Genomic DNA, 23,468 nt, shown 5'->3' on the forward strand with positions numbered 1-23,468 from the left:
AACTACTAACCAACCGAATCTAACGAGTAACTATACACTGTCATTTTGCAGTCCGTTCAACTGCAGTACATAAACGTGTTTGTTAACGTGCAAGTCGTATATTTACTCACAGTTAATAGGTAAGGGTTCATAGGCTAGCAACGTATTTTGAAGATATCCACATCCAACGCATATGCTCGAATCTATATGTGATGGGGGCAAGACTATGGAAAAGGAGGAGGGGTAAACAGTTGGCAAAGGAAGCTGGGCTTTTTTTTTTTTTAAATCGAGTTATGCGTTCAACGTCCTAAACCAGCAGAGGGACGTTCTAATGGAAGGACCCGGATTAATTCTGACCACATGGGGAAATAATCTTAATGTCCACCCGAAGGACGGCAAACGAGCGTTTTCGCATTACGCGGTTGTGCATCGGAATGCTGCCGCCGCGTGCGGGAATCGAACCAGCAACCTTGTGCTCAGCAGTTGAACGCCGTGGCCACTGAGCCGCCCCGGGCGCGTTAGTACCGGACCCATGAACTATGACTTACGCTCAGAAATTTAACGACACAGGCAGCGCAGCACCTAGAATGTACGCACTGACACACCAGCGAGCGTCGTCCTTCTTATACCGGCCCACGCAGGGGGTAGCGTATTGTGGACATTGTCAATTTACGCAATATCGTGTAACTCGACATCTGTTCAGTTCCGATTAATTCGCAGCGCTGCCATACGGCTCAAGAACGCCGAAATACAGAGTTTGAAAATACGGTGCCATTTGACGGTGTCCAGCTATATACGAGCACCCCAGGTTCCGGGTTCGTGGCCGAAGCATCCGTCGCGCTAGACACGTCGGGGCAATCGAATCGCTTTACGGCGCCAATGCCGTCTTCTCGCTGGTCCGGTGAGTCACTGCGCCCGTAAGGGGCCGCCGGAAAGAGCGACAGCAGTCGGCCGGGGACTCGAGGCTAATTGCAGCGGCCCGATAAGGGCGAGATATGCGGAACATGACCCTCGAATTACCTCGACGGCGGGATCGTGCAGCGCTCTGCAAGCCGGAGACGGCGCAGCGCAGTCAGGGAGCGAAGTCACAGGCGTACATATTCTCACGTTTGAAGCAGTACAGCGTAATCAGTAAGCAGTAAGCAGTACAGCGTACAGCGTAACATTTGATATCAACGATATTTAACGTTACTACATGTGGTTGTAAGGGTCGATTCTCGGGAGTCGAGCATTCCGGGGAGGAGCGGCTAAACCTCTTCAAAGCTTGCGCTGGACGCCTATTTTATGGAAAACAACAGATATTGTTGTATAACTGAGCCGCCAATTGCACTGCACACCTCAGAATACGAATTATTGTGCACCCGTTTTTGATGCACACGCGTGTCATCGCGTGATATGGCTGTATGCTTTTAGTGCGCATGCGTGACGAGATTGATAAAGCTCTTCCTGCTATTCAACGGTAGCATCTATCATCGCCTATCCTTCCTATGTCTGCGTCATTTGTTCTCACCAGATTTGTCCTGTTGCTCTTCCTTTCCTCTTTCCTTTTTCCTCCCCTCCTTCCTATCTTCCATTTCTGTGTTGCTGTCACCTCCCTTCAGAAGAGTAGGCAGGCGTTGTGCCCCTTCCGGTGGCAGTTGCCAGCCTGCTCCTCGCTTTCCCTTTCCTGATACCTGTGTATATGTGTATGTGTTCAAAACAAATAATAATAATAATGCAAGACAAACTAGCCTAACAATCATTCCTTAACCTTTGACAAGTATAATAGTTGGTCAATTCTAGGAATAAATTTTGATCTCGATACTGAACTTGCTCTCGAAATGCCGGGTCTGGGTCGTCAACACTGTCGTAGTATCGTGACAAAGACCGAAATTTGCTGAGGTACTGTAGCGATAAGGCCACTGTTGTGCCGCACTGCGAACCTATCATCGAGGCAGCAGAAGCTTGATGTGGGCGAGTTGGTTTAACATACTTGAAGAGCCCTACAAAGACGCGGACTAAAAGAAGAACATCGACGGACAGGCGCTACGGACAAACGCCTGTCCGTCGTACATGTTCTTTTAGGCCGCGTCTTTGTAGCGCTCTTTTCTTCAACTATCATCGAGGGCGCTCGCCCCTCGTTCTTCTGAAGTGGTTGCCCTTATTCTGGGCTTTGAACATCCACTGACGACTTTCGAAGTTCCAGGACACTGCCGATCCTTTTCCGTAAGTCGAACTGAGGAGCCCGGGTGCACAGAGCGCCATGGCGAATCCACTGTCAGGCTTGAGAATCCCACAGAGCTGCTAACCCCTTGCCGTGGAGTACGGTGGTATGCAGCTTGAACTTCCCCCGGGGCGAACGAGGAATGCGACGCGTTTGACGTCAGCACCCGCCACGCCTCGTTGCTGCCAAAGGGATTTAAGGCAGAACCGGCCCATTGTTAATGTTGAATTCCAATGGCAGATCCAGATCAAGTTTTTTTGCTCTGTATGGAGCAATCCTATTCCAATGGCAGAATGGGAGCGTGAGCTGTGTGTTCCAATGGCAGATTGGGACCAGCCGCTGATCCCAGATTGCTCTGTGGAGCAAAAATATTTGCTCCGCCGAAATCGGCAGATTTGACCGGAAGTCTTCGTGACGTATTTCCTTCACCCGCCTCTGCTTCCTGTCACGGTCGCCTGTTTCCGGTCGCGGGCAGCTATGGACGACATGCGAAACGTGGACGGCGCTTCGCGCCGTGGGGTTTTGTTCGCGCTCCTAGACAGCTCCGACTCAGACAGTACAATTTCCATGTCGAGTGATGATTCTTCTGACACGGACAGTGAAGTGGGGTGGTGGGTTGCGCTTCCAAGCGCTTGTTCCTCTCTCTATTCTAGCGCCCTCTCACTTGATTTTGCTGTACTAAGTGCCCCCGTGGGAGCGCACGCATTCCCTTCGCAGATACGGTGCGAGCAGATGAGAGCGATCTCGGTCGGAGCGACGCGCTCCGTTCGTGATCCGGCCGAGCGCTCGCGATCTGCCATTGGAATTCAACATAAGAGAGAGGGTCTCCACCAGCCGCCCCCGTCGGTATGGTGCGCTCTTCGGCGCCGCTACTTGTATGCTATTATACCTGCTATATGTACATATTGCATAAAGCTTTTCGTCTCTTCTTTCGTCTGCTCCAAGAGTGTCTCTCGTCTTCGACGCCGAGTCGCAATACTATACGTAGGGTGACGTCACTCATAAAGAATATAAACACGAGTGCGGCACGCGTTTCTAGCAGCTGCGATCGCGCGCGGGCAGCTGCAGTAATCGCAATAGCAGAAGGGAGCGAATGTATGTGTCACCACTCAGGACGGATCCCACCTATACGGGATAAAACTGTCTCGGTAAAACTATACTGGATAAAACGGAGGCAGCCTTACCCTTCCCCTTTTGAAATACCACTCCTCTTTCCACCGCAGCGTCTTCGGCGCATTTTAATGTGGAATAAACGTGGTTTCATTCATTCCCCTATACGGGGTACTGCAACCTGGAAGTATTAACTCCTAGTGCTTAAACGGCTTGTAACTTCATGTAACGCAACAAAAAAAGCAAGTCGAAATTTGCCTTGTCAGATCTAGGAACTACGGGCGACTCACAAATTCGTCAGCCGCCGACAGGCGCGGTCTATTGGAAGACCATCAGGTGCTGAAGCAACTGCACTTCCTGCCGCTACTACCCTCCTGAATTGACAGGAGGGTCATCCGCCTAACCATGAAAATAACTAAATCAACCAGCCACCCGTGTGCCGTGAATTGGGCGCACGGTAAGGTTCCCCAGGCGGTCGAAATTATTCTGAAGTCTGCCGCTATACGGCGCGCCTCAATCAAATCGTGGTTTTGGCACGTAAAATCCCAGAATTAAAAAAAAAGATGAAAAATCAAGCAACCTACCAACCGTATCTTGCAGTAGAGCCCACTGACCATTTTTTCGTTGCGCACCTAGTCCGACCAGGCAAAACATATATATATCTTCGTATTGTGAGTACTAAGGCATGCACCATGAATAACTAAATAGTATGGAAATAAGTCAAACTCGCCAAAGAGGAGCCCCCCCCAAAATAAAGTGGCAGATGCTTGAGTCGCACCTAAAGGTTCAGGCCGGGGACCGGCCTTCTTGATGAAGGCCGGTCCCCGGCCTGAACGTCGAAATATGTTTGTTGTTTGTTTTCCAGAAAATCGTGGACCGCAACTCCGCAACTAGCTTTTCACCGTTCTTCCTCAACATCTTCAAGAAATCCAGTCGTATTTCGAGACGTGTTTTGATGGAACAAAGTCTACGAACAGCGCTCGCACAAAAGAAAAATAACCTTCAGGATAAAAAGAAACAATACCAAAAAGTGAAAAAAAGAAGCAAACTTTAACGGGCAGAAGTTAAACGGGACCAACGTTGGCTTTCTCCAGAAGCGGCACTAACGACCCGGCTGGAAAGCAGTTGTTGACCATTCTTATACAGCGATACGTGAGTCACGCCACCTACACGACAAACAGTATGTTTTTTTTTTATCTTTCCTACGAGCAGTGATATATAATGCCATTAGAGACGTCACATTGTACTCAGGGGATATAGTGCTGAAATTAGGGGCCATAGCTCAACAAGGCTGCTGACGTGACGAAAAAGAAGCTCGACCGCTAAAATGGACTACTGATGGCGTAACACGTAAGTACAGCTGATGAACAAAAACCGAACCCGAAAATTCGTGCCAGCAGAGCAATATATAAAGACTGCATGTGCTCAAAACCACCGTGGTGGCCTAGTGGCTTCGGCGTTGCGCTGCTAGGCGCGAGGACACGGGATCGAATCCCAGCCACGGTGGAGCCATTTCGATGGGGGTGAAATGCAAGAATGCCCGTGTGCCGTGCATTGGGTGGGCGCGAGAGAACCCTACGTGGTCAAAATTAGTCCGGAGTTCAACACAAGGGCGTGCCTCATAATGACATCATGGTTTTGGCACGTAAAACACCATAATTTGTTATTTGTTGCATATGCATGCTTGAAGCAGACGACAACCATACTTGATCAGAAACTTCAACGTTTGACACTATGCTCTTTCTAAGAGAACATAACGTGTAGTCTTATATACAAAAGAATATATTTGTTTTTCCTTGCTCATGTTTGCATTGTTGTGGTCGTTTGTCAGTTGTTCAACGGAGTGCAATACACAACGAGCGGGCTAGGCACACATACTGGCGTGCCACGTTTTGCACTATGATGAATTTACTGGGCTTAAACTTTCTGAAGCGACACTATAGGGTTGTGACAGAACTAGTACGTGCAGGGTACCACATTAAGTTCGACCGCCTCGGGCTCTTCAAAGAGCATGTGTAGATCTGAGGACATGAGCGTTTTTGCTTACTGCATGCCGTAACAGGAATACTGAGGGTGCGGTCGAGAATCATAGCCCCGAATTAGTGGTCAGCATCAGAACGCCATAGCCACGGAAACAGTGCGGTGCACTACACAACGCGGCATAAAAAATGCGCAAGACCGCCTTTATTTTTTTTTTTTTCATTCCCCACTACCATTGGGGTGCGCTCGTCGTAGCAGGAAATCGAACCTGCTACTTCTTGTTCAGCAGCAAAACAGCAGAGCCAAGGAACCGTTGCGACGGTTCAGTGTGAAAAACGAAGGTCGCGCAGAAGGCTAATGATGCGGGAGATATTATCGACTATGCATATAAGCAGACGGAGTATACACGCAAGCAGCAGGAATTGACGAGTCGACTCAACGATCTCCACGGAGCAAATGTCGCGGGCTGTTCGCGCAGGCCGAGCGCGCCCGCAGCTGGGGTGACGTCACCTAACACCTTTGCGGCGCTGTATCGCAGCTGATCTCGTGTAAATATTGGCCCTTTGTACGTGCAAGAGCGAGCGAGTCTGCAAGGATTGGCGAGGCGCGATGACTGAGTCTACAAAGGTGCGACCACTTAGAGCTCGGAGGCAATTTGGGGCAGATGCCACTGGGGGGAGGGGGGTGGGGTGGCAGTGTGTTTATATCAGCGACAGTTTAGAGGCAGATTAAAGAGAAAAACAGGCTAAGCTGCATTAGTAAGTGACCCTCGCACAATGCCGAGAAAGCCACTCTCACCGAGGGAGAAGAGGCTCGGTAAGCCAGAAAAGAAAGACGCAAGAACGAAAGACAGACGGCAACGCTGCCTTGAATCACCTCGCCGCGACTTCACTAATTTTGACGCCGTCTGCTCGGGACTCGGTAATTTTTTACGGCTGAAGGGGGACTGCGTTGTAATCTAAAGGAGTGCAAGATTGAGCTTAGCAAGTTTGAAGACTTTCGACTAAGCCAGAACGACCCAAATACAAGAAAGATACTCCCAAATCCATGACGCCACACTCACGTACCGGCGCTGAGGTTTCGGTTCTCGAAATAAAAGAAAGCCGGAAGTTGGCTTTCATTCTCTCGTTCAATAACGAGCCGGAACCGATAACGACGAAAAAGAAGAGTTCCGAAATAATGCCTTATCAGACTAACCTGATTTACTCTTGCCATTTGATGTCCACTTGACCTGTCGCGAAAAAGCCCAAAGAATCCTGAATAAACCATCGGAACAGAGAAACGTAAACGTGGCGACCGCGATAGTGCAAGCTTACGTCGAATTAGTTTTCGACAGAACGATTCGTTCGCAAAATGTCTAGATTAAGCTTTAGTTCGTTTTTATACGCGCGTGATCGCGTTTTCAGGAAATCCGCGGTTACAGCTATGCATTCACTAAAGCAGAATACGCAATACACGATTTCCCCTATATATGTCAAGGCAGTCCCGCTGCCCCGAGCGCTAGTACAAAGGACGACTGCAAGGCAACGGCAGGCGAATGCCTCTTAGCTATATATCGTGAACAAAAGTGCATCTCCGGCGTTTGTAAATTAGACCCTCGGCGTGACAAACGCCCGTACGCGCAGCCAACATCTGTTAACCACAACTCTGTTTTTAACAGGAATCGCAAGTACAGACAAAAAAAAAAAGCGTACGAGAATGGCTTAACATAAGAAATGCGGTATTAATCGCGCGCACCGCTAATAACCTGGCTCGGCGGCAACGACAATCGCGCTTTCAGCCGATAGCCCGCGAATGTTTCGCGAGTCGTCAAACCGAAGAGGTACTACACTACCACCAGAAAGCCACGCCTACGCGCATCACAAACGAAATATTATTTGGTTACACTTATTTGCGCTGCATGCAGTAACGCATCCATCTCCACGAAATAAGATGAAAAAGCAACAAACGATATGCGAGAACGCGAAGTTCGGAACCAACACCGCTCGGCTACTATCGTATCTGCACTTCGGACCTTCGCGGAGCACAACGCATTTCATAAAGGTCAGGACAATAGTCAGCTGCTATGAGCATCCCCCGTCCTTATCTTTTGGTGTTCGTGTGATGCAACGAAAGCAAGAAGTAGCAAAAAAAAATGTTTCGCTAGCTTCAATGGCAAAAACGGAGCTAGGTAAGCAAGGCTGCACGTTTACCGACGACCAGGACGGACTTCCATCGTCGCTCGAGCGGTTGATCCAGCGGCGTCGCCGGGAAGCCGTACTCCAGAGACGTCATCCACGCCGAAGACGACGATCGCGCCGAGTACTCCACAGGTGGGCGAAAGGAACAGTACGACGACTCACGCACGCCCAATGCACCGTATCCAATCTTCTCGCTACAATGCAACAACAGGTCGCTTTCTCAGCGCGCAGCCATTCACTTCCGCAGGTAGGCCAGGCACGGCTTACGGGACACCGGACTGCGCGGGAGCGCGCGCGATGCTGACGGAGGGAGGGATTCCGGTCGCTAAGGGCACAAAACCACCGCAAAACCCCGCGCGTCGCGTGACATCGTCGCGACAGCTACGACGATTGTGCAGGAACGGAGGGAAGAGGGGGGGAAAGGCAGGTGAATGCGAGCCGAGACAAGACAAAAAGAGGAAGCCAGTGAGTCGCGAGCGAGGCGAAAGCGCGCCCCAACGGCGCAGAAGCGAAACACGGCGGGGCCACTCCGCCATCGGCACAGGGGGGACGGTGACGTGTGGACAGAGATTAGATTAAAGTCCCGCAATCGGCACGCCGACCGAGGAATGTCACAAGGTGAGCGCGCATTAGTGCGTCTTCGCGCCAAGTTAGTTCTGGTCACTGCCACACCGCGACACCTCACCTCCTATTCACTTCCGGCGGAAGGCGAATATAGTCCAGAGCGGAAGTATATCCGCTAAAAAAAAAAGGGGGGGGGGGCATAAAGAAGACGCCTTCAAAGAAACAATAACAATCAGCAAACTCGCAGCCAAGCGATCTGGTTCATACGGAACAATACTACACAACGCAGGCTTCTAAAATGAACGTTACAACCTTTGGGGCTTATCTTGCCTCTGAACAACTATAGTCGTATATCTTGCGAGCAGTTTCTGTCTCCAACGCTAAGCGCCCACACTTTCAAGTCACGAACGGCGGCATAACCGCGACAAAGCTTTCCTAACATGAAAGCAGCGAACGCGGTATCAAATCACGTATATGCACGCAATTAGACAGATGACAATGATTGTTTGGGGACGGAAGATAAGCCCCCCGAAGCCTTTTGTCTTTTATGTGTGCAATACAGAACTTAGTCCCCACGTTAGTGCATTTGCGCAGAGACGTGGCATATGTGGGTGGCGAGGGGGAAAAGATATGCTTCTTAACAGGAAATTTCACACGCGCATAATCCATCATAGGAGAAGATCGTAAAGTTAGCGAGTGCCTGGCCTGTCTCCTATTAATAAAACCACGAAATGTAATGCTCTGTTCGGAAGAGGCGACGGACGTCATACATTGATCACTTACGCATGCACGGTAAAAATTCACGATCATATCCGGGATTCTAGAGCGCTTGAGCGGGCGAAGCAACTAACGTCATTGCGTAAGCTCGCTGCACGACGCGACTCTTTCCTCCGCGTGTCTGACGTCACCATGCGGCTATTCTTGGCTCAATCGCAATCCGCTAGCTCCCCTTATCCAATCAGGTGCAGGAGCGTTCACGTGCGCTCTGCCTTTCTCAGAGGAGGGAAGAACATGTGCTGAAATTCGACCAGGGGCGGCGGCTTGCGCGAACATTCAACGACGAATTTAACAACGCGTTCTCAAATGTTCGCCAGACAACTCCTAGCCCGCAGGAGAACGCGCGCTTAAATGCGTTAACATTTTCGTTATTAAATGCTCGCGCAAGCCGCCCCAGGAAAGAAGTGGCACTCCTGCTGTGCACATACTGCACGGAAGTTACGCGAGCGCCGCGCACGTGAAGCGTACAGTAGTAGCAGCCCGCGAGGCCGTGAAGCGACGATAGGAGGCTGCGCGTATCCTTCGAGGAAGATTAGATTGTCGACCAAGGGCTCGCTCGGCCGAGGCGCCCCGACGAGGAGTATCACTACGCGCCGTACACACGCGCATCGCAGGGAAGGACGCGAGGAATGCGGGCCAGCGTCCCTGACACAGGGGACACGGCGGCCCGTCGGAAGAAGAGCCTTCGCGCTGGCAGGCGTCAGGGTAACAACGCTCGTAAAACAACGGCGCGGAGGCCGAGCTAAACCGCGGCGCCGATTCCCTCAAACACTGCCGCCGGACAGGCGCCGCCGCTCGATGAAATCGACACGGAAGCAATTACACGCTCGGCGAGCCCGCGGCGCACCGCACACACAGCATTAAAACACCACCGCCGTGCGCGCACGGCACGCCGGAGGCAGCGACGCGGAGTGATGCGGCCGCTTATAATAACCCACGCATTGTGAGGCCGGTTAACCCCGGCGAGTAACCTACATCGCGCGGCGCGGAAGAATGAAGCGGGAGCGGTCCGAGTGAAATCACCACCCTTCCTTACTAATACTGCGCAGTGTGGCGGAAGCGACGAGCCACGCAGGAGTGACTAAATTCGGTGTCGCAGAGAAAGTGTATAGTGCCCCAGCCACGGCGTAGCCCCGGCTACACTACCCCGGCGCCTCTGCCGCTACTATAGATACATGTTCGCAAAGGCGTGACGTCGCTCTCCGTGTCTACAACACAATGTGTAAACTTACATCGTCAATACTTGCGCACCTCCTTTTCCCCTTCCCCATCCTCATTTTTCTCCTTTTATTTTTGTCCAACTTTACTGCATTCGTTTCTTCGGTTCGTGGACGCCAGCAACATCGAATCGAGCGAGCCTTAATGACGAGGGACCATAACGTAGGGTCACTTTTCAGAAAATAGCACAGACGATGTGTAGACGCGAAGGAACACGCATTACAGCGAAACAGGCTTCTCAGCTGGACTATAAAATTATGGGTAGTAGACGGATTTGTATAGTCTTCATGCTTGCGGCTCGAGACGCTCATGTGACGTATAATTTATTACGCTTTAACTTCGCAAATATTCAAGCAACCGTAGTTTTCCAAACACAGAAAGGTGCGTGAGTAATCATTGCTAATTGTTGCCTTCATAACGATACGTTCTGCTGAAAAATTATCGATGTGCCAAGTCGCAACGCCGTTTCAAGTCGGTAGGGTGGCGTTTAGGCAAATCCACGCAATACCCATTACTGCCATCTAGGTTGGACTGCCACACATCTAGGTTGGACCGCCACGAGGGAGGTAGACACTCAGACAAGACGAGGCCAGTCGTTTTGCCTCCGCAAAAGCTATGCACCGTTTTCTCCAGCCAAAGCAATGCACCTCGGACATATATTTATAAGCCTCGCGCACACGCGTACACCACGGCATACAAAGTGGCGATGGGGCCACATTCCTTGAACTGCGGTGACCGGCAGGCGACGAGACAATGGCTGCGGCAAAACACGAACGTTGCGGCGAGCAACGCGTGTTCGCGGGTGCGGGCTTCCTCTCGCTCGGCCTTGCGGGAAAGCCGTCCTCCTCGCGCGATTGTCCCATCTAGCGCAGCGTGAGAACACACACGAGCGTCTGTAAGACGAGGAGGTCATGCGAGCGATCGACCGCTGCATCTGACGCCGGCATCGTCGGATGCGGTGGCTGCCGCTTAATTTACAGCCAAGGACGGCGGTTAAAAGACCCGTCCGCGATAGCCCTTTACTTTAGTCACTGTAGTGTTTGCAGTCGCGGTTCTAAGTAGAGGAAGTAAGTCCTTACTATTCCGATAGTAAGGACAGGAGTGTCACACGTGCTTAAGCGAGTACGTACGATACAAGACGTACGATAAAGGCGGGACCCACTGTTTCGTCGTACTACAAATTTAGACATATCCAACGCACGTGTTGGAATCTATACATGCAGCGAATCGTTCGTTAAGCGGTGAACAAATACGATGCGTAAAATATCCCATAAGATGCGCAACGCGTAATTTCGTGCAATGTTTGCTCAACGATTACGAATAACTTCACGAAATTGTCTCATATTCGGTATACCGTTGACACTTGATTCCTATTCGAATCGCTGCCGTTGAGTACTAGGTACGTGTGCGATCTGCGCTTGTTGGTACGTGATCTGATCATATTTAGTGGCGCAGGGAGAACACCGACACGAGAACGACAACACGTACAAACGAAAGGAAAAAGAACAAGGACATCCGACAACGCAAGGCGCGATGCGACGGAGGGGCCTGCGTTGTCGCATATGTACTTGTGTCGGTGAGAGAGAGAGAGCGTGTTTGAGGTGTATGCCGCACATGCACGACGTGCCGGTGATCGCGCTGCGCTATAGCTCAACACGAAGAATGCCAATCGTCCATTGCTATTCGCGCACGTGACACGGTGCCACGATCACTCGGTTCGCCATTCGCCTCGCTCTTCGCACAGCCGCAAGCGTTCTCCCCAAGCCGCCATCGGGCAGTGAGGCACACGCGGAAGTGCTGGCATGTGCTCGACAATTACGCGCCAACGCTTCCTCTTCGGTCGACGCCACGACGCCTCCGGGCGATGCACGCCCGCATTGCGAAGCGACTCTCTCTCTCTCTTCCGATGAGAAACCAACCGGCCGACGGGACCACACCGTGTCGAGAGGACCCCGCGGGCGCGAACAAACGATGCCCGACGAGCCGAGGAAAAGGAGACCCCCCCACGTAATGAGGACCGCAAGACAATGGACGCGTATCGTCGTCGCCGCCGCGTCTTCGATTGATAAGCGACGTCGTCGCAGCGTTATGCGGCTAACACAGCACAAGGCGGTCGCGGATGGAGGGTCACAGCGTTCCGCCACGGACCCCGCGTGAGAGGGCGACGTAGTCCCCCCGACGTTCCTCGACAGACCGGAACTGCCGAGCCACGCCGCGAGGTTGACGGTAGCAGCAATGGATGCCACGGCGTGCCGAACGGCGTCACCACGAGATCGGGAAATGCGATTATCACGAAGCCTACTCCAGCAAGCAGAAGCAGGCAGTATTCATCCATTCATTGCGAAAAGAGCGGGATCTGACTTACGATTTACAGCGCAAAAATGACGAAGACAAGGGAAAATTTCCTGCAGGAACCATCTCAGGATGACTGTCGACGTTAATGTGATTCGCATTGAAGCATTGTAGCGACATACCGTAACGCCTTCGCCGAAACGCGTCAGTTATCAGGCGTGTACTGCAGTATAGGATTTATCTCTCGCGCTTCCCTCTCGAGGTCAGCTGCGTCATCTAGCGGTACCGCCGCGAAGTGCGCGCGCGGCGCGTGCGCCAACATTTACTCAGACAAATTTGACTGAACATATACGACGCCGGTTCGATTCCGCTCGGCACCGGATAAATTTTAAAGATCTTTATTTTTGCCATTGAAGAGCGGCACACTTGTCACATCCCCGGTGACCAATGTTGGCGTCAGAAAGGTTAAGCGCAGATAAACATGCATAACGCAAACTGGCTGAAGTTCTCAAAGAATGCTAATCACATTAAAAGTAGAGACGACACGAGCGCTGTCTTTCAACTGAAGGTTTACTGAAAACTGGTATACCGATTAAATGTACATGGGCACACGAGAAATAGGAAACATGATGAGACTGTGAAAATGGAACTACAACGCCAGCAGTCACGTGGAGCGAAATGTAGTTACGTGTTATCTAGAAAAGAACATCTATTTAGCCGGCACATGTTTCCAATACACTGAAAGGACGCGCGCTCGTGTCGTCCCTATACTTTCTCTCTGCCTTTGACTTTTTTGCGCTGTAAATCATCAATCAGTTCCAATTCACCCAATACTCCATTCTTGAGCAGAAACTTCCCACCGAATGTAATGTGGTCTTTAGAGTAGAGCTTACTAAAAAATTTACTTGAGGTACCCTTGCCAGGCCCAGGATAACGCAACGGTTCTATTCCAATTCTTTTCCTTCCCGCGCTTAGCCAGTTGTCCCGGCAGCGCTCCGTTCACTTTATAATCCTCGGGATTGGCAGGTGGTAGCCGCGGTGGTCGTTAAGGAACGAACATACCGACCTGGTGCTGCGACAGCTGATCTATCACGGGAATTATCGGTAGGACATGGGTTTGTCTAAGCTTCGTGCTACTCGCTTCGGAAGTTCTTGGGCTGTTATTACGCCATGTGCTTCCAAATTCTCAAGCAAGTTTAAAACAACGCAAGGTAAATACTGCATGCAAATACGTTACCAATTCTTGCACTCATAACGAAATATTTTGCTGACAGGATCAATTTGCTAAAGAAGCTGTTCGGAGCCAGAAGGCCGTAGTTTAGACAAATCCGTGTGCTATAAACCCATCATTCCATGCTGGCTGAACGGCCGTATATATATATATATATATATATATATACTTGCAGCCCTCGCAGAATCTACTATAGGCCAGTTTGAGGGCTCTAATTGGGAATTTTTGTGAGAACTCTGTAGAATTTTCGATATGCAATTCGAGACGTCATTTCGACATGGCAGCGCTGTGTAGTTCTGGCGCGAAATTCGAGAAAGCGATGTTTGGCACTATTTTTCTTCACCAGCGATCATTCTTCCTGCCAAAATGAATGGACATGAAATCTTGAAATGCCACCTTACAAGCCTCAATTCATGGACGTCTATACAGTATATGGATTATTCACTGACGTCACCCTAGCCGTCTGATTGGAGGACCAGCGCGGCGAAAAGTGGGGCGTCGGTTTGCGCCTCGCCCCGTGGTTCTGACACAGACAGCTGCAGCGTAGCGGCCTTGTGTTCAGCCTACGACACTGACGCAGGTGGCACTGAATATGATACATGACGTCATCCTAGCTAGACATCATCTCGGAAGACCAACACGGTGAGAAGCTGCGTTGATGACGTCATTTGCAAGCTTTACAGCTAAGTAAAGCTTGCAAAGCGCCCCCCCCCCCTTTTTTTTTTCTTTCGACACGCTGCCATCATGACGAGCGTGATCTACGGCGAAATCAAGGGGCTGTGAAATTTGCGGATGTCGCTCACGCGCAATCCCCTCCGATAAGCCAAAGAAGGCGCGACGGTCGACAACCAAACGGTACAATTAAGGCAAGCGTTGTGCTGTGCGCGCAAGTATGTGGTCTGTCGCGCTGCTCGTAACCACCAACAAAATCCAAGCAGCCCAAAGAGAGGCTGCACGCGTGCATTGCCGAGACCGATGACATAACTATATATACAACTTCCTCATAAATTTGTAAGCGATGTGCTCAACTGATGGGGAAAGCCGTATCGACGCTTTGGATTGACTGACCGCCTACGTGTTTTTGCAATGTGACCACAATCAAAGTACACGAACCCGTCCGTCCGTCCGTCCGTCCTGGAACACAACTCGCGACCTCGCGCAATGAGGTCATATATGTCTGTAGAGCTAAGCAGTAAACCTATGAACGTGAGCTACGCGTTAGCTGAAGTCAGTCATCAGCTAATATAATCACGTTGCATAGTTTCGTGAGATTACATGACCCGCCCGTAATATATAGAACGAAAACTGCGTCTCCTTTCCGCGCCGTCTGCATGTGATCGCCGTTTTGATCGCCGTCTGCTATCCGTGCGCCAACCTTCGCCATGCAACTGCTTGCTCGCACATAAAAGAAAATGCGAAGATGTGTATGCGAGTCAAAATTGGAACGTGCAGGCAGGTTAGCTGGTCTGATGCATGCACGCTGCACGCCATACGTAATCATGTACGCATGCTTATGTCGCGCTTCATCGACGCGTCGTTTAAACTACCGCTCGTTCGGGGGTGCTGCCAGAAGTGGTTGCCGCGGCGGAGGGAAGCTATGACCCGAATATATCGCCCGCGCTCGCGCAAACAAAGCTGGATGGCAGGAGACGAGGCAGGCAGGCTGCACGTGCGACGGTATAGGTGTAAAAAAGCGCGCACTTCAGCGGCGCATCAACCAAAAGAGGGGGAGGACGATCGAGGGAAAGGACAGGAAGGGTGGAGGGGAGCAATCCGGTCGGCCCTGATCCCATTAGGACTAATGGGATTCCCCACAGGTATAGGCAACGATACAGGAAAAAAAAATTCCCAAAGAAAACAACGAAGTATACTTACATAAAGGGGAACGAAACAAAAACGACACAAAGCCCCGAGCGGTCGGACGAAGAGGGTTTCGGGCTTAGCTAAAAAAAGGCGCAACACGCGGAAAGATTAGGCGAAAGGGTTGTAACTGGCCATTAAGGCCAGATAGGAAACCACTGGACTTCGTGTACTGCTGACGCCAGCGATTACGCGGCTTGAGTGGCAGCCGGTGATATAGGCAAGTCGCTGCCGCGGCATAGATACGATAAACGAGGAAAGGGGCGCGTTGTGCTCATAATTGACGCTAATTGGCCGTGCTCCGAATAAGATGTCGAGATATAATCGAATTTTACGTGAACACCGCATGGCTCCTCACACGGCCGTCTGGGAACGGAGCCGAACCACAGAACGTCATCGGCAATACTGCGTATAACGAAGCACTCGCCGCAACTTCTCCCGTCTATATATAGGACATTGAGCGACCGAAGCTCCTGTTTTCGTGATACATTGCAACCATCGCGCAAAACTCGCAAGAGAAAGTTAAAGGAGAGGTAACAGATTTCTACGCTTTTAAGTGTATTCGTTCAGAGCCAACAAGCAGACAGAACTTAGATGCATGCGACACAGTCTGCGCTAAGCTGAGGCAACAAACTCAACGCGCATTCGCATGAATTGAGGAGAACTGCTGGTCAAGAATGCTGAATTTTCCAAAGCAATCAATGAGTTGTGAACTGTACCCTTCTCGCGCACCGGCATAATTTACGAACTGCTGTCGACTTTAATTCTTACCTTACTCGATGCTTCTAGTTGTGTTTATTGCAGTGGCACCCCGCTACAATACTTCGGCTATGCAGGGCGTATTGAAATAAATACATATCCGGACAGACTCACCAGTTGCGCGTTCATCCCTCGAGGGGGCGACAACCTCAGCTCGGCGGCACTGCGGAACTCCGAGAACACGCACACACGGGCACGCTGGCTTCAGACGATGTCACCGCATCTGACGAGAAACGGTAGAAAAGAATATTTCTTTGAGCTAAATTTTTACTGACTTATAATGACAGCTGTTTTATTCATTATCACCATCAACAACAACGACGGCGACGACGAGGCATGCGTGCAAGTAGACCGCAGGGTAGGACTCGGCGCCGTTAAAAGATGAAACAGAAATCAAAGTCGTGAGTGCCATATAATACAGCTGTAGCAGCCATATCCCTATAACAATGACAATAAGGATGAAGATAACGAACGCGTGACGATGGCACGATGATAACGCCGACAAAATGGCGACGATTACGGCGGGATATGACGCGACGTCGGCACGGTATGACATGATGACCAAATGATGACGAGGACGGCCTGACGACAGCGCGACGATGAAGAAATGACGGCGATGAAACGCAATTACGACGACAATGGCAACGATGACGATTGCCAACGCCTCACAAATCGCACACTGGGGATTCATGGGAGAAATGGGGGGGGGGGGGGGGGGGGGGTATAACAGCATTTTTCTTCTGGAGGCTTGTTCTGCGCATGGAGGAAATAAGATGATCTCCTCATACACAAACAGTGTTTCAGCTCGAATGGTAAGGACAACAAAAATACATAAACCTACACATACGCCTGTCCTGCGTACGTCGTACGTTCCTTTGTCTAATCGCCCTGAAACACTGACTTCCCTAATGAAATGTGCCACCTAGTCCGGCAACGAGTTCTTTCGAACCAAATCGCGACCATATCAGCCACAGACGCTACTAAACCCTGGCCAAACTGCTCTTAACGGCTGTCTTAACCGCAAACGCGCCAGTCCCAGCGGGGGCAAATCAACAGCCGTGGACACCCGCCACCGGAAGAAAGAAAGGACGTGCCGCCCGGCCTGGCCACCCCGACTTAGAAACCCACTCTGTCGGCGCCCAACAAACCTGACAGGAGTGACGTCACGAGCCACGGTCGGTGATCTAAAATGAGCGACGGCGGCCCGAAAGAAGTGAGGGCCGCAGAGAAGCAAAAAAGGTATACATCAGAACACGGAAAGGATGAAAGACACGTGGGCCGCGTTTCGGGTGAACTAAGGAAAACAGATAAAAGAGAGACTTAGCCCAAGGGACACAAGCGGGCTCGAGTACAAAAAAAAAAAAGAGGAAGGGGGGGGGGGGGGGGGGGGGGCAAAGTCCGCTTGGTTTTTGCTGGGATCCAAGTGACTTGCCTCCCGTAATCTAAATATCTCTAATAAGAGATGGCGCCGAGCAGGTTAGACTACCGGGCGCGCGTGTACCCGTGGTACACGAGATTAGACGGACCGACGAATACGAAAGCTGACTTAAGGTGCAAGGGCGACGCTATGGCCACGACCCTAACCAATGACTAACAAAAATACTTGCTTAAAAGAATAATAACTAAATCTGCGATATGACACCGTAATAGAATGTTAAAAGGCACATTAGCGCTTGAGCGAGAGGAAAGGGAACCGATGATCGATGTTTTTTTTAGTCACCATCATATGAAGCCAAGGAAGCTTGACCTTGTTTTAAAATGAGGGCATAGACGTGCGTTTGGACAAGACAGCAAGCTGCAGGAGGGCACGTAAGTGAACACTTGCATTACGGTACAAAATTCTAAGAGATGTTCGCTTATTGTGGTAGTTATTGAGTGCTTATGTTTGATAACTAGATAAATACAGGAAAAGGATAGGAAGAACAATTGCTACTGACCGCAGTAACTGTCGAACGCAGTCTGCTGACACCTGAACGGCGGTCAACAGTGAAGGAGGGGGAGATTAAAAGGGCCAACGGAAAAGGTTAGAGTAAAGAAGAACTATTTACAAATGTACAATAATTGTGGAAACGCGTTTCCATGTGTTCGACGTGTTAAAACCACACTCTCTGGTAAAAGGCTGTGCTACGGTGACAGAGAGAGAGAAAATAATTAAACGAAAAGCAGTCAGAAGACCGGTGCGCCTGCTCCTTCGGTCCTTTATAAACACACAGGCAGGAAGCAGTTGGAAACCTACTCGCAGAAAGAAGAGACAAGGCGGTAAAAGGCGGCGCGGCGGCTAAACAAACGAGCTGTACAACAATGAAGCGGTTTTTCTAGCCCGCGTTTCAATTTTCTTTCTTCTCATTTCCATTCTTCAGTCCCAAGCTTCTGGGGCCACGTCTTCTTTGTCGGTAACAGAAACGACAGAGTCATTGCGCTCGCTCCATCTGCCCAGCGGACATAGAGTGCCCAGTACATAACACTTCTAAAGGCAGCTAGAAAGAAAAATATTTTTAAAAAAGCCTGCTACAGCTGCAGCAGACGACAAAAAACGGTGCGGACGACGACGATACCACTTTCTATGGCTGCCTCCGTCTGCGGGCAAGACGCAGAAGAACGCAGTATGCAGCTCAGCACAGGACATCACTTTAAACGAAAAGAAAAAGAAAGGATATAAGACAAAAAAGAATCCGTAGAAAGAAAGTTGAGTACATGCAAAAAGCCTGCGGCGTTGCCCAGCAGCCAGACGACAAAAAAGAAAGCGTGCTGCCGATGACGATGCCGCTGTCCCAGTTTTGCGAAGATAACTCCACCCCGCAGTCTCCAGTGGTTGTAAAGGCTCGCATGAGTGTGAGCCGCTGTCCTCCAGCAGAAGCAGGAGCAGCGGACCTCGAACAAAAGGTGGCAAAGCGGCGACGAGCTAGCGGAGAAAGCCCTCCAGGCACACGACGCTGCTACGCCTTTTTGTCTCTCCTGGCATTCGAAACGAAGTTCATTCATTCGCTGAGGACGCGGCTTAGAGAACGGGGGAAAGTGAGGCGGACGGTGGGTAAGGGTGGGAGTGGCCGCCTCACCCGTTGTGGCACTTTAAAACGGTGCAGCGCTCTTAAGGCTGCGGCTAACGTCAGCCAATCAAAAGCCTTCTCCCAGGGCGACGCCGTCGCCGTCAGAAGCAGCAGACGACGACGTCTGCTGCCCACAGGAGCGGGCAGGCCACGTTTCGAGGTATGTAGCATGTGAGTGAATAATTCTAAGCATTCATCAAGTAACTGAACATTCATCAAGAGAGAGCTCAGCGATTAATCAATTCCGGCAACCGAGCGTCATGTCATGACAGGTATAGCACGACGCCTGGCGCTGCACATGACCTTAAACTCCTCACGTAAGTTTTAGTCAGGTCAATGTTACCGTTAGAAGCGAAGAAAAACAACCATTACACCAAAATAGTCGTGTAGCGCTGCAATCACAAAAGTAACAGAAAGACAGTGAACTGACCGAGCCGAAACAGTGCACTTAGTCATAGCGTCCCGTTTGTTTACGCGCCCGCTACTTGTCTATTTAAAGCTCACGATATGACGACACCCGGCGGCAGTAAAAATCGCCTGTAAGCGCCGCCAAAGCTCAACACTATCCTCTGACCCACACGTCGCCACAATATTACTCTAATCAGGCCCCCCATGCAGGATAAGTGCACGAAGGCCTTCAACTATAGACTATGTATTTCTGTAATCTCCATCCCTTAACTGAACTTCTCTCTTTAATCCCGCATCATGCTAATCTCTCTATAACTAACTACCGGTTGTCAGCAAAATTTCCACGACCCGCCCAAAATTCACAACGTCGAACAAAACTTCCACTCACGTTTCATACATAATACGTGCCGATCGCCCGTTACACGGTCCTCAGTATCGCAAGAAGCAGAAAAGACCACCTCAGCACAGCAAGGTATTTAAAGGAGACAACGGTGTACGTAGCGGGATGATACCCACGCATACGCTCGTCGAGCTAGATTTATTTTAGTTCATTTCCCTCCATTGGAGAAAGAAAGAGTCGAAATGCATGGAGGTGAAACAGCAGAGAGAAAGAGAGAGAAAAACTTTATTGATGCTATCAAGGGGTTTAGCGGTGAGCCGTCTTGCGCTTGCTGCCTGGCTCTTCAGCACGGGTGTGCCCCTATTCCAGGGCTCCACTGAGCCTGGCCACTTCGCACGCGTGCTGCACCATTGCCCTTTGGGCGGTGAGCTCGCTGCTGGTGAGCAGGCCCTCCCATTGCTCCGCACTCGGGTTTTTATGTTTATGGAATGTGTAGTTATGCTTACATTCCCATGTTATGTGGTAAAGAGTTGGTATTTCTCCGCACCATGGGCAGGAGTTTCTGTATTGTGTCTGCTCTTTCGGTCCTTTATAAACACACAGGCAGGAAGCAGTTGGAAACCTACTCGCAGAAAGCAGCAGAGAAAAGTCCTCTGCTGCGACCGCGGGTGAGGTGAGCACGTTAAGAAAAATACGTCTCGGAAGTGGGCCGTCATCAACGCGAGCTAGCACTGGAAATGTGGCGCACCACCTACGGAGATTGGCCAAGAATCGCAGGGTATTAGGAGAAGGTAACTGGAGAGAGAAATGGGGGAAATATGGACGAGAAGTATACCGAAAGGAATAGAACATAATGAAATGAACGAATACTTCAGCAAATTAAGAGACCCACTTTGAAACAAAGCAAATGGTGACGATGACTATTTATTAAAATGCGGATGGAACAGCGACCTACTGAGGGTAATGGGGAATCGGCAAATTCCTCGACAGGTAGACAAGAGGCAGACAACAGAAACCCCCTCTTCCACCGCGCTCCCCGTTTCGCTTTCTGCCAAGCGTGTCGCAGGGCGCCTTCGCACACTTTTTTTTCTTCTTTCCAGCCGCTCACACCTCGAGAGTGTTTCCAATCGGCGACCTCTTCGACGTCGCGGTTTCCTCGAGAGGACACGCCTGACTGCGCACGGATGGGCCGAGCGGCGTGCGTGTCGGACCCGCGCGGTGCGGCACACGGGCCAGGGAAGGGCGCCATTCTTCGTCTTTTTTAGTCTTTCGCAGCGCCGCTGTATACCGCCGCGCAAGGAAACACAGTAAGAAATGGAAGGAGTAGGACAAAGCAAGAAAGAAAGAGAATGGATGTATGAATGAAAGCGAAAAGCCGTGAGAATTACTGGGCGACCGCACGGCCGTCTCTTCCGCGTACCGCTCGACTCGTTATTCGCAGGAGAGCACAGTTACGCGCTACGACAGGGACGGTAGGGGGGGGGGGGGGGAGAGCACGGGGTTGTCCGCAGCGTAGCGAAAGAATACACAACCGAGGGGCTGTCTGTGTGAATAGGAAAAGCAAACGCGCGACGACGAGTCTTGGCGCCGCGAGGCGTTAAAGAGGCGACAAACGGGCCGCGGTTTCGGAATAATACACCCTCGCGCGGGTATAGGGTGGCTGGTTCCGCGTTGCGGTCAACAAGCAGCGAGACAATGCAGAGGACGAAAGAAGGGCACGTGGAGGCCGGCGTTTCTGCTGTCCCCCGCCGTGCACGTGACGTCTGTTTCCTGCGGGGCGTACGGATGTCCTCGAGGCGCAGATCTCACGTCTGCTCTGCTGCGAGGCAAGATCGTCTCGCCGGTGGAACAACGCTGATGAGAACCAAAGTGAGGCGTTTTGCACCACAACTCTAGATGTACCTTGTGCTCGCGAACACGTGTGCGATGTGTGTAGCGTTCAAGCACGACGTCGTGTTATTGCAAGTGAAATGAATGTGAAACATTCGTTTCAATTTCATTCGAAACATTTGCACAGGAAGGATGGCGAATTTCCGGACGGGGTCTGCGTCGTCCTACAGCGGACTTGGGGTGGTGCTGCTGCTGCTCTTGTTGTTGTTCATAATGACGATGCGGAAGACAAAGCCATGCAAAGTACAATCGCCGTTGGACTTAATCAACAACGAATGCACACGCATAGCGCCTGATCGCGGGATTAAGGCGCACACACTGAATACTTGGGAAGGAAAACAGACTATAGGCACGCACTCCTGTTGGGGACTCGGTGCTGACGCCCGTTATTGCAAATGGGTCGCAAGCCCCAAGGGTAGCGTTGGCCTGGCGGCCTGGGGCACTGGAAGCATCCGAAGGTCCCGGCAAAGCAAGAGTAGACTGGTAACAGAACAACTTGTTTATTCTAACATAGCAAAAGAGCGGCCGGTCAGGTCGACCGAAGTGGAGAGACGGGAGAGCACGTAACTCAACAGAAGAAATCGGAGCCTCTCTCTTGGCGTCCGGGGGCAGCTGCTCTTATACTCTCGGCGTCGCGGGCCAGAAGGAAGGTCACGGGATGAGCCCACGCGACGGCGGAGCATGAGCCCACGCGACGGCGGAGCATGAGCCCACGCGACGGCGGAGCACGGTCGAGCAGAGAGACATGTTGAGACGAGTGTAGTGACGCATCGCCAACCCGCCGACGGACAGACCTCCTGGCTCCTCACTTGGGGAGCTCCGCTCCCCGGCTGCCGCGCTTTGACAAGCGTGGGCACACACACACACACGCACACACGAAGACACGTGGCACTGAAACACGCCTGGACACGCTTGGCGGGGAGGCGTTGCGGCGGCGTCGAACGGGCCAAAATGTCCGCCGCTTTGAACGAAGCCCCGGCGTCCGTTGCATCCGCGCCGGCATTACCGCGCGTTGTAGGCGAAACGTAACAGACCGCCCCGCCGGGGGAAGGAGATCCCGATGGTCAGGGGACTGCATCCGCTGTCCGGAGGGATGTCGCTCGATGATGCTCATAACCGAAGTCGGGCGTCCTTTGGCATTTCTTGAGCGCAGCGCACAGAGAAGGCCTCGTTCTCACGTTCAGGTTCACACAGGACACTGCAAAGTGACTTCGGGAGAGTTGACATTTTTGTTCTCGTTTCCGGCAAGCGTTAGAACTACGCCGAAAGTCAACCGCTCAGTCAGCAAGCACGGCACAACCCTCACTAAGCCCTGCCAGGCTCTTTCCCCTTTTATACTGCTGCCTAGTTCCTTACAGTAGTTTAGCAGCACTCAGAACGCGTCCACAAATCGGAAAATTGCACTAGAAAGCACATCATCACTTTGAAACACTACACGAAAGCAATAGGTTAAAAATCCTGCATCAGGAAGAAAAACATCAGTAACAAGCAATTTTGAGGCTGATTCCCACGTTAGGGGCTTCGACTTAAGCCATCGGCGTTACCGTTGAGACTCCCCTTTTTGTAACGCACCTCAAAGGAATATTGTTGCAAAGCGAGGCTCCAGCGCAGGAGGCGGCCATTTTTGGGA

The 23,468-nt window shown here is 51.2% G+C and overlaps 1 protein-coding gene across 4 annotated transcripts in view; it reads right to left on the reverse strand.

The window, feature by feature from the left end:
* LOC126539527 (rho family-interacting cell polarization regulator 2-like) overlaps positions 1 to 23,468 on the reverse strand; it is a 137,856-nt gene that overhangs the window by 80,099 nt on the left and 34,289 nt on the right. For 2 of the 4 annotated variants that reach the window (XM_055075450.2, XM_055075451.2), the window contains exon 2: positions 16,268 to 16,376. Coding sequence is in view for 2 of the 4 variants with exons in the window: in XM_050186400.3 (XP_050042357.1) it covers positions 7,465 to 7,546 (82 nt within the window). In the remaining 2 variants the exon portion in view is untranslated. Of the gene's footprint in view, positions 1 to 7,464; positions 7,856 to 16,267; positions 16,377 to 23,468 lie in introns of those variants that run through there. The other 2 variants (XM_050186400.3, XM_055075449.2) reach the window with 1 other exon arrangement.

The sequence above is a fragment of the Dermacentor andersoni genome, chromosome 11 (genome assembly GCF_023375885.2).
Source record: "Dermacentor andersoni chromosome 11, qqDerAnde1_hic_scaffold, whole genome shotgun sequence".
In the NCBI taxonomy this organism is placed as follows: Eukaryota; Metazoa; Arthropoda; class Arachnida; order Ixodida; family Ixodidae; genus Dermacentor; species Dermacentor andersoni.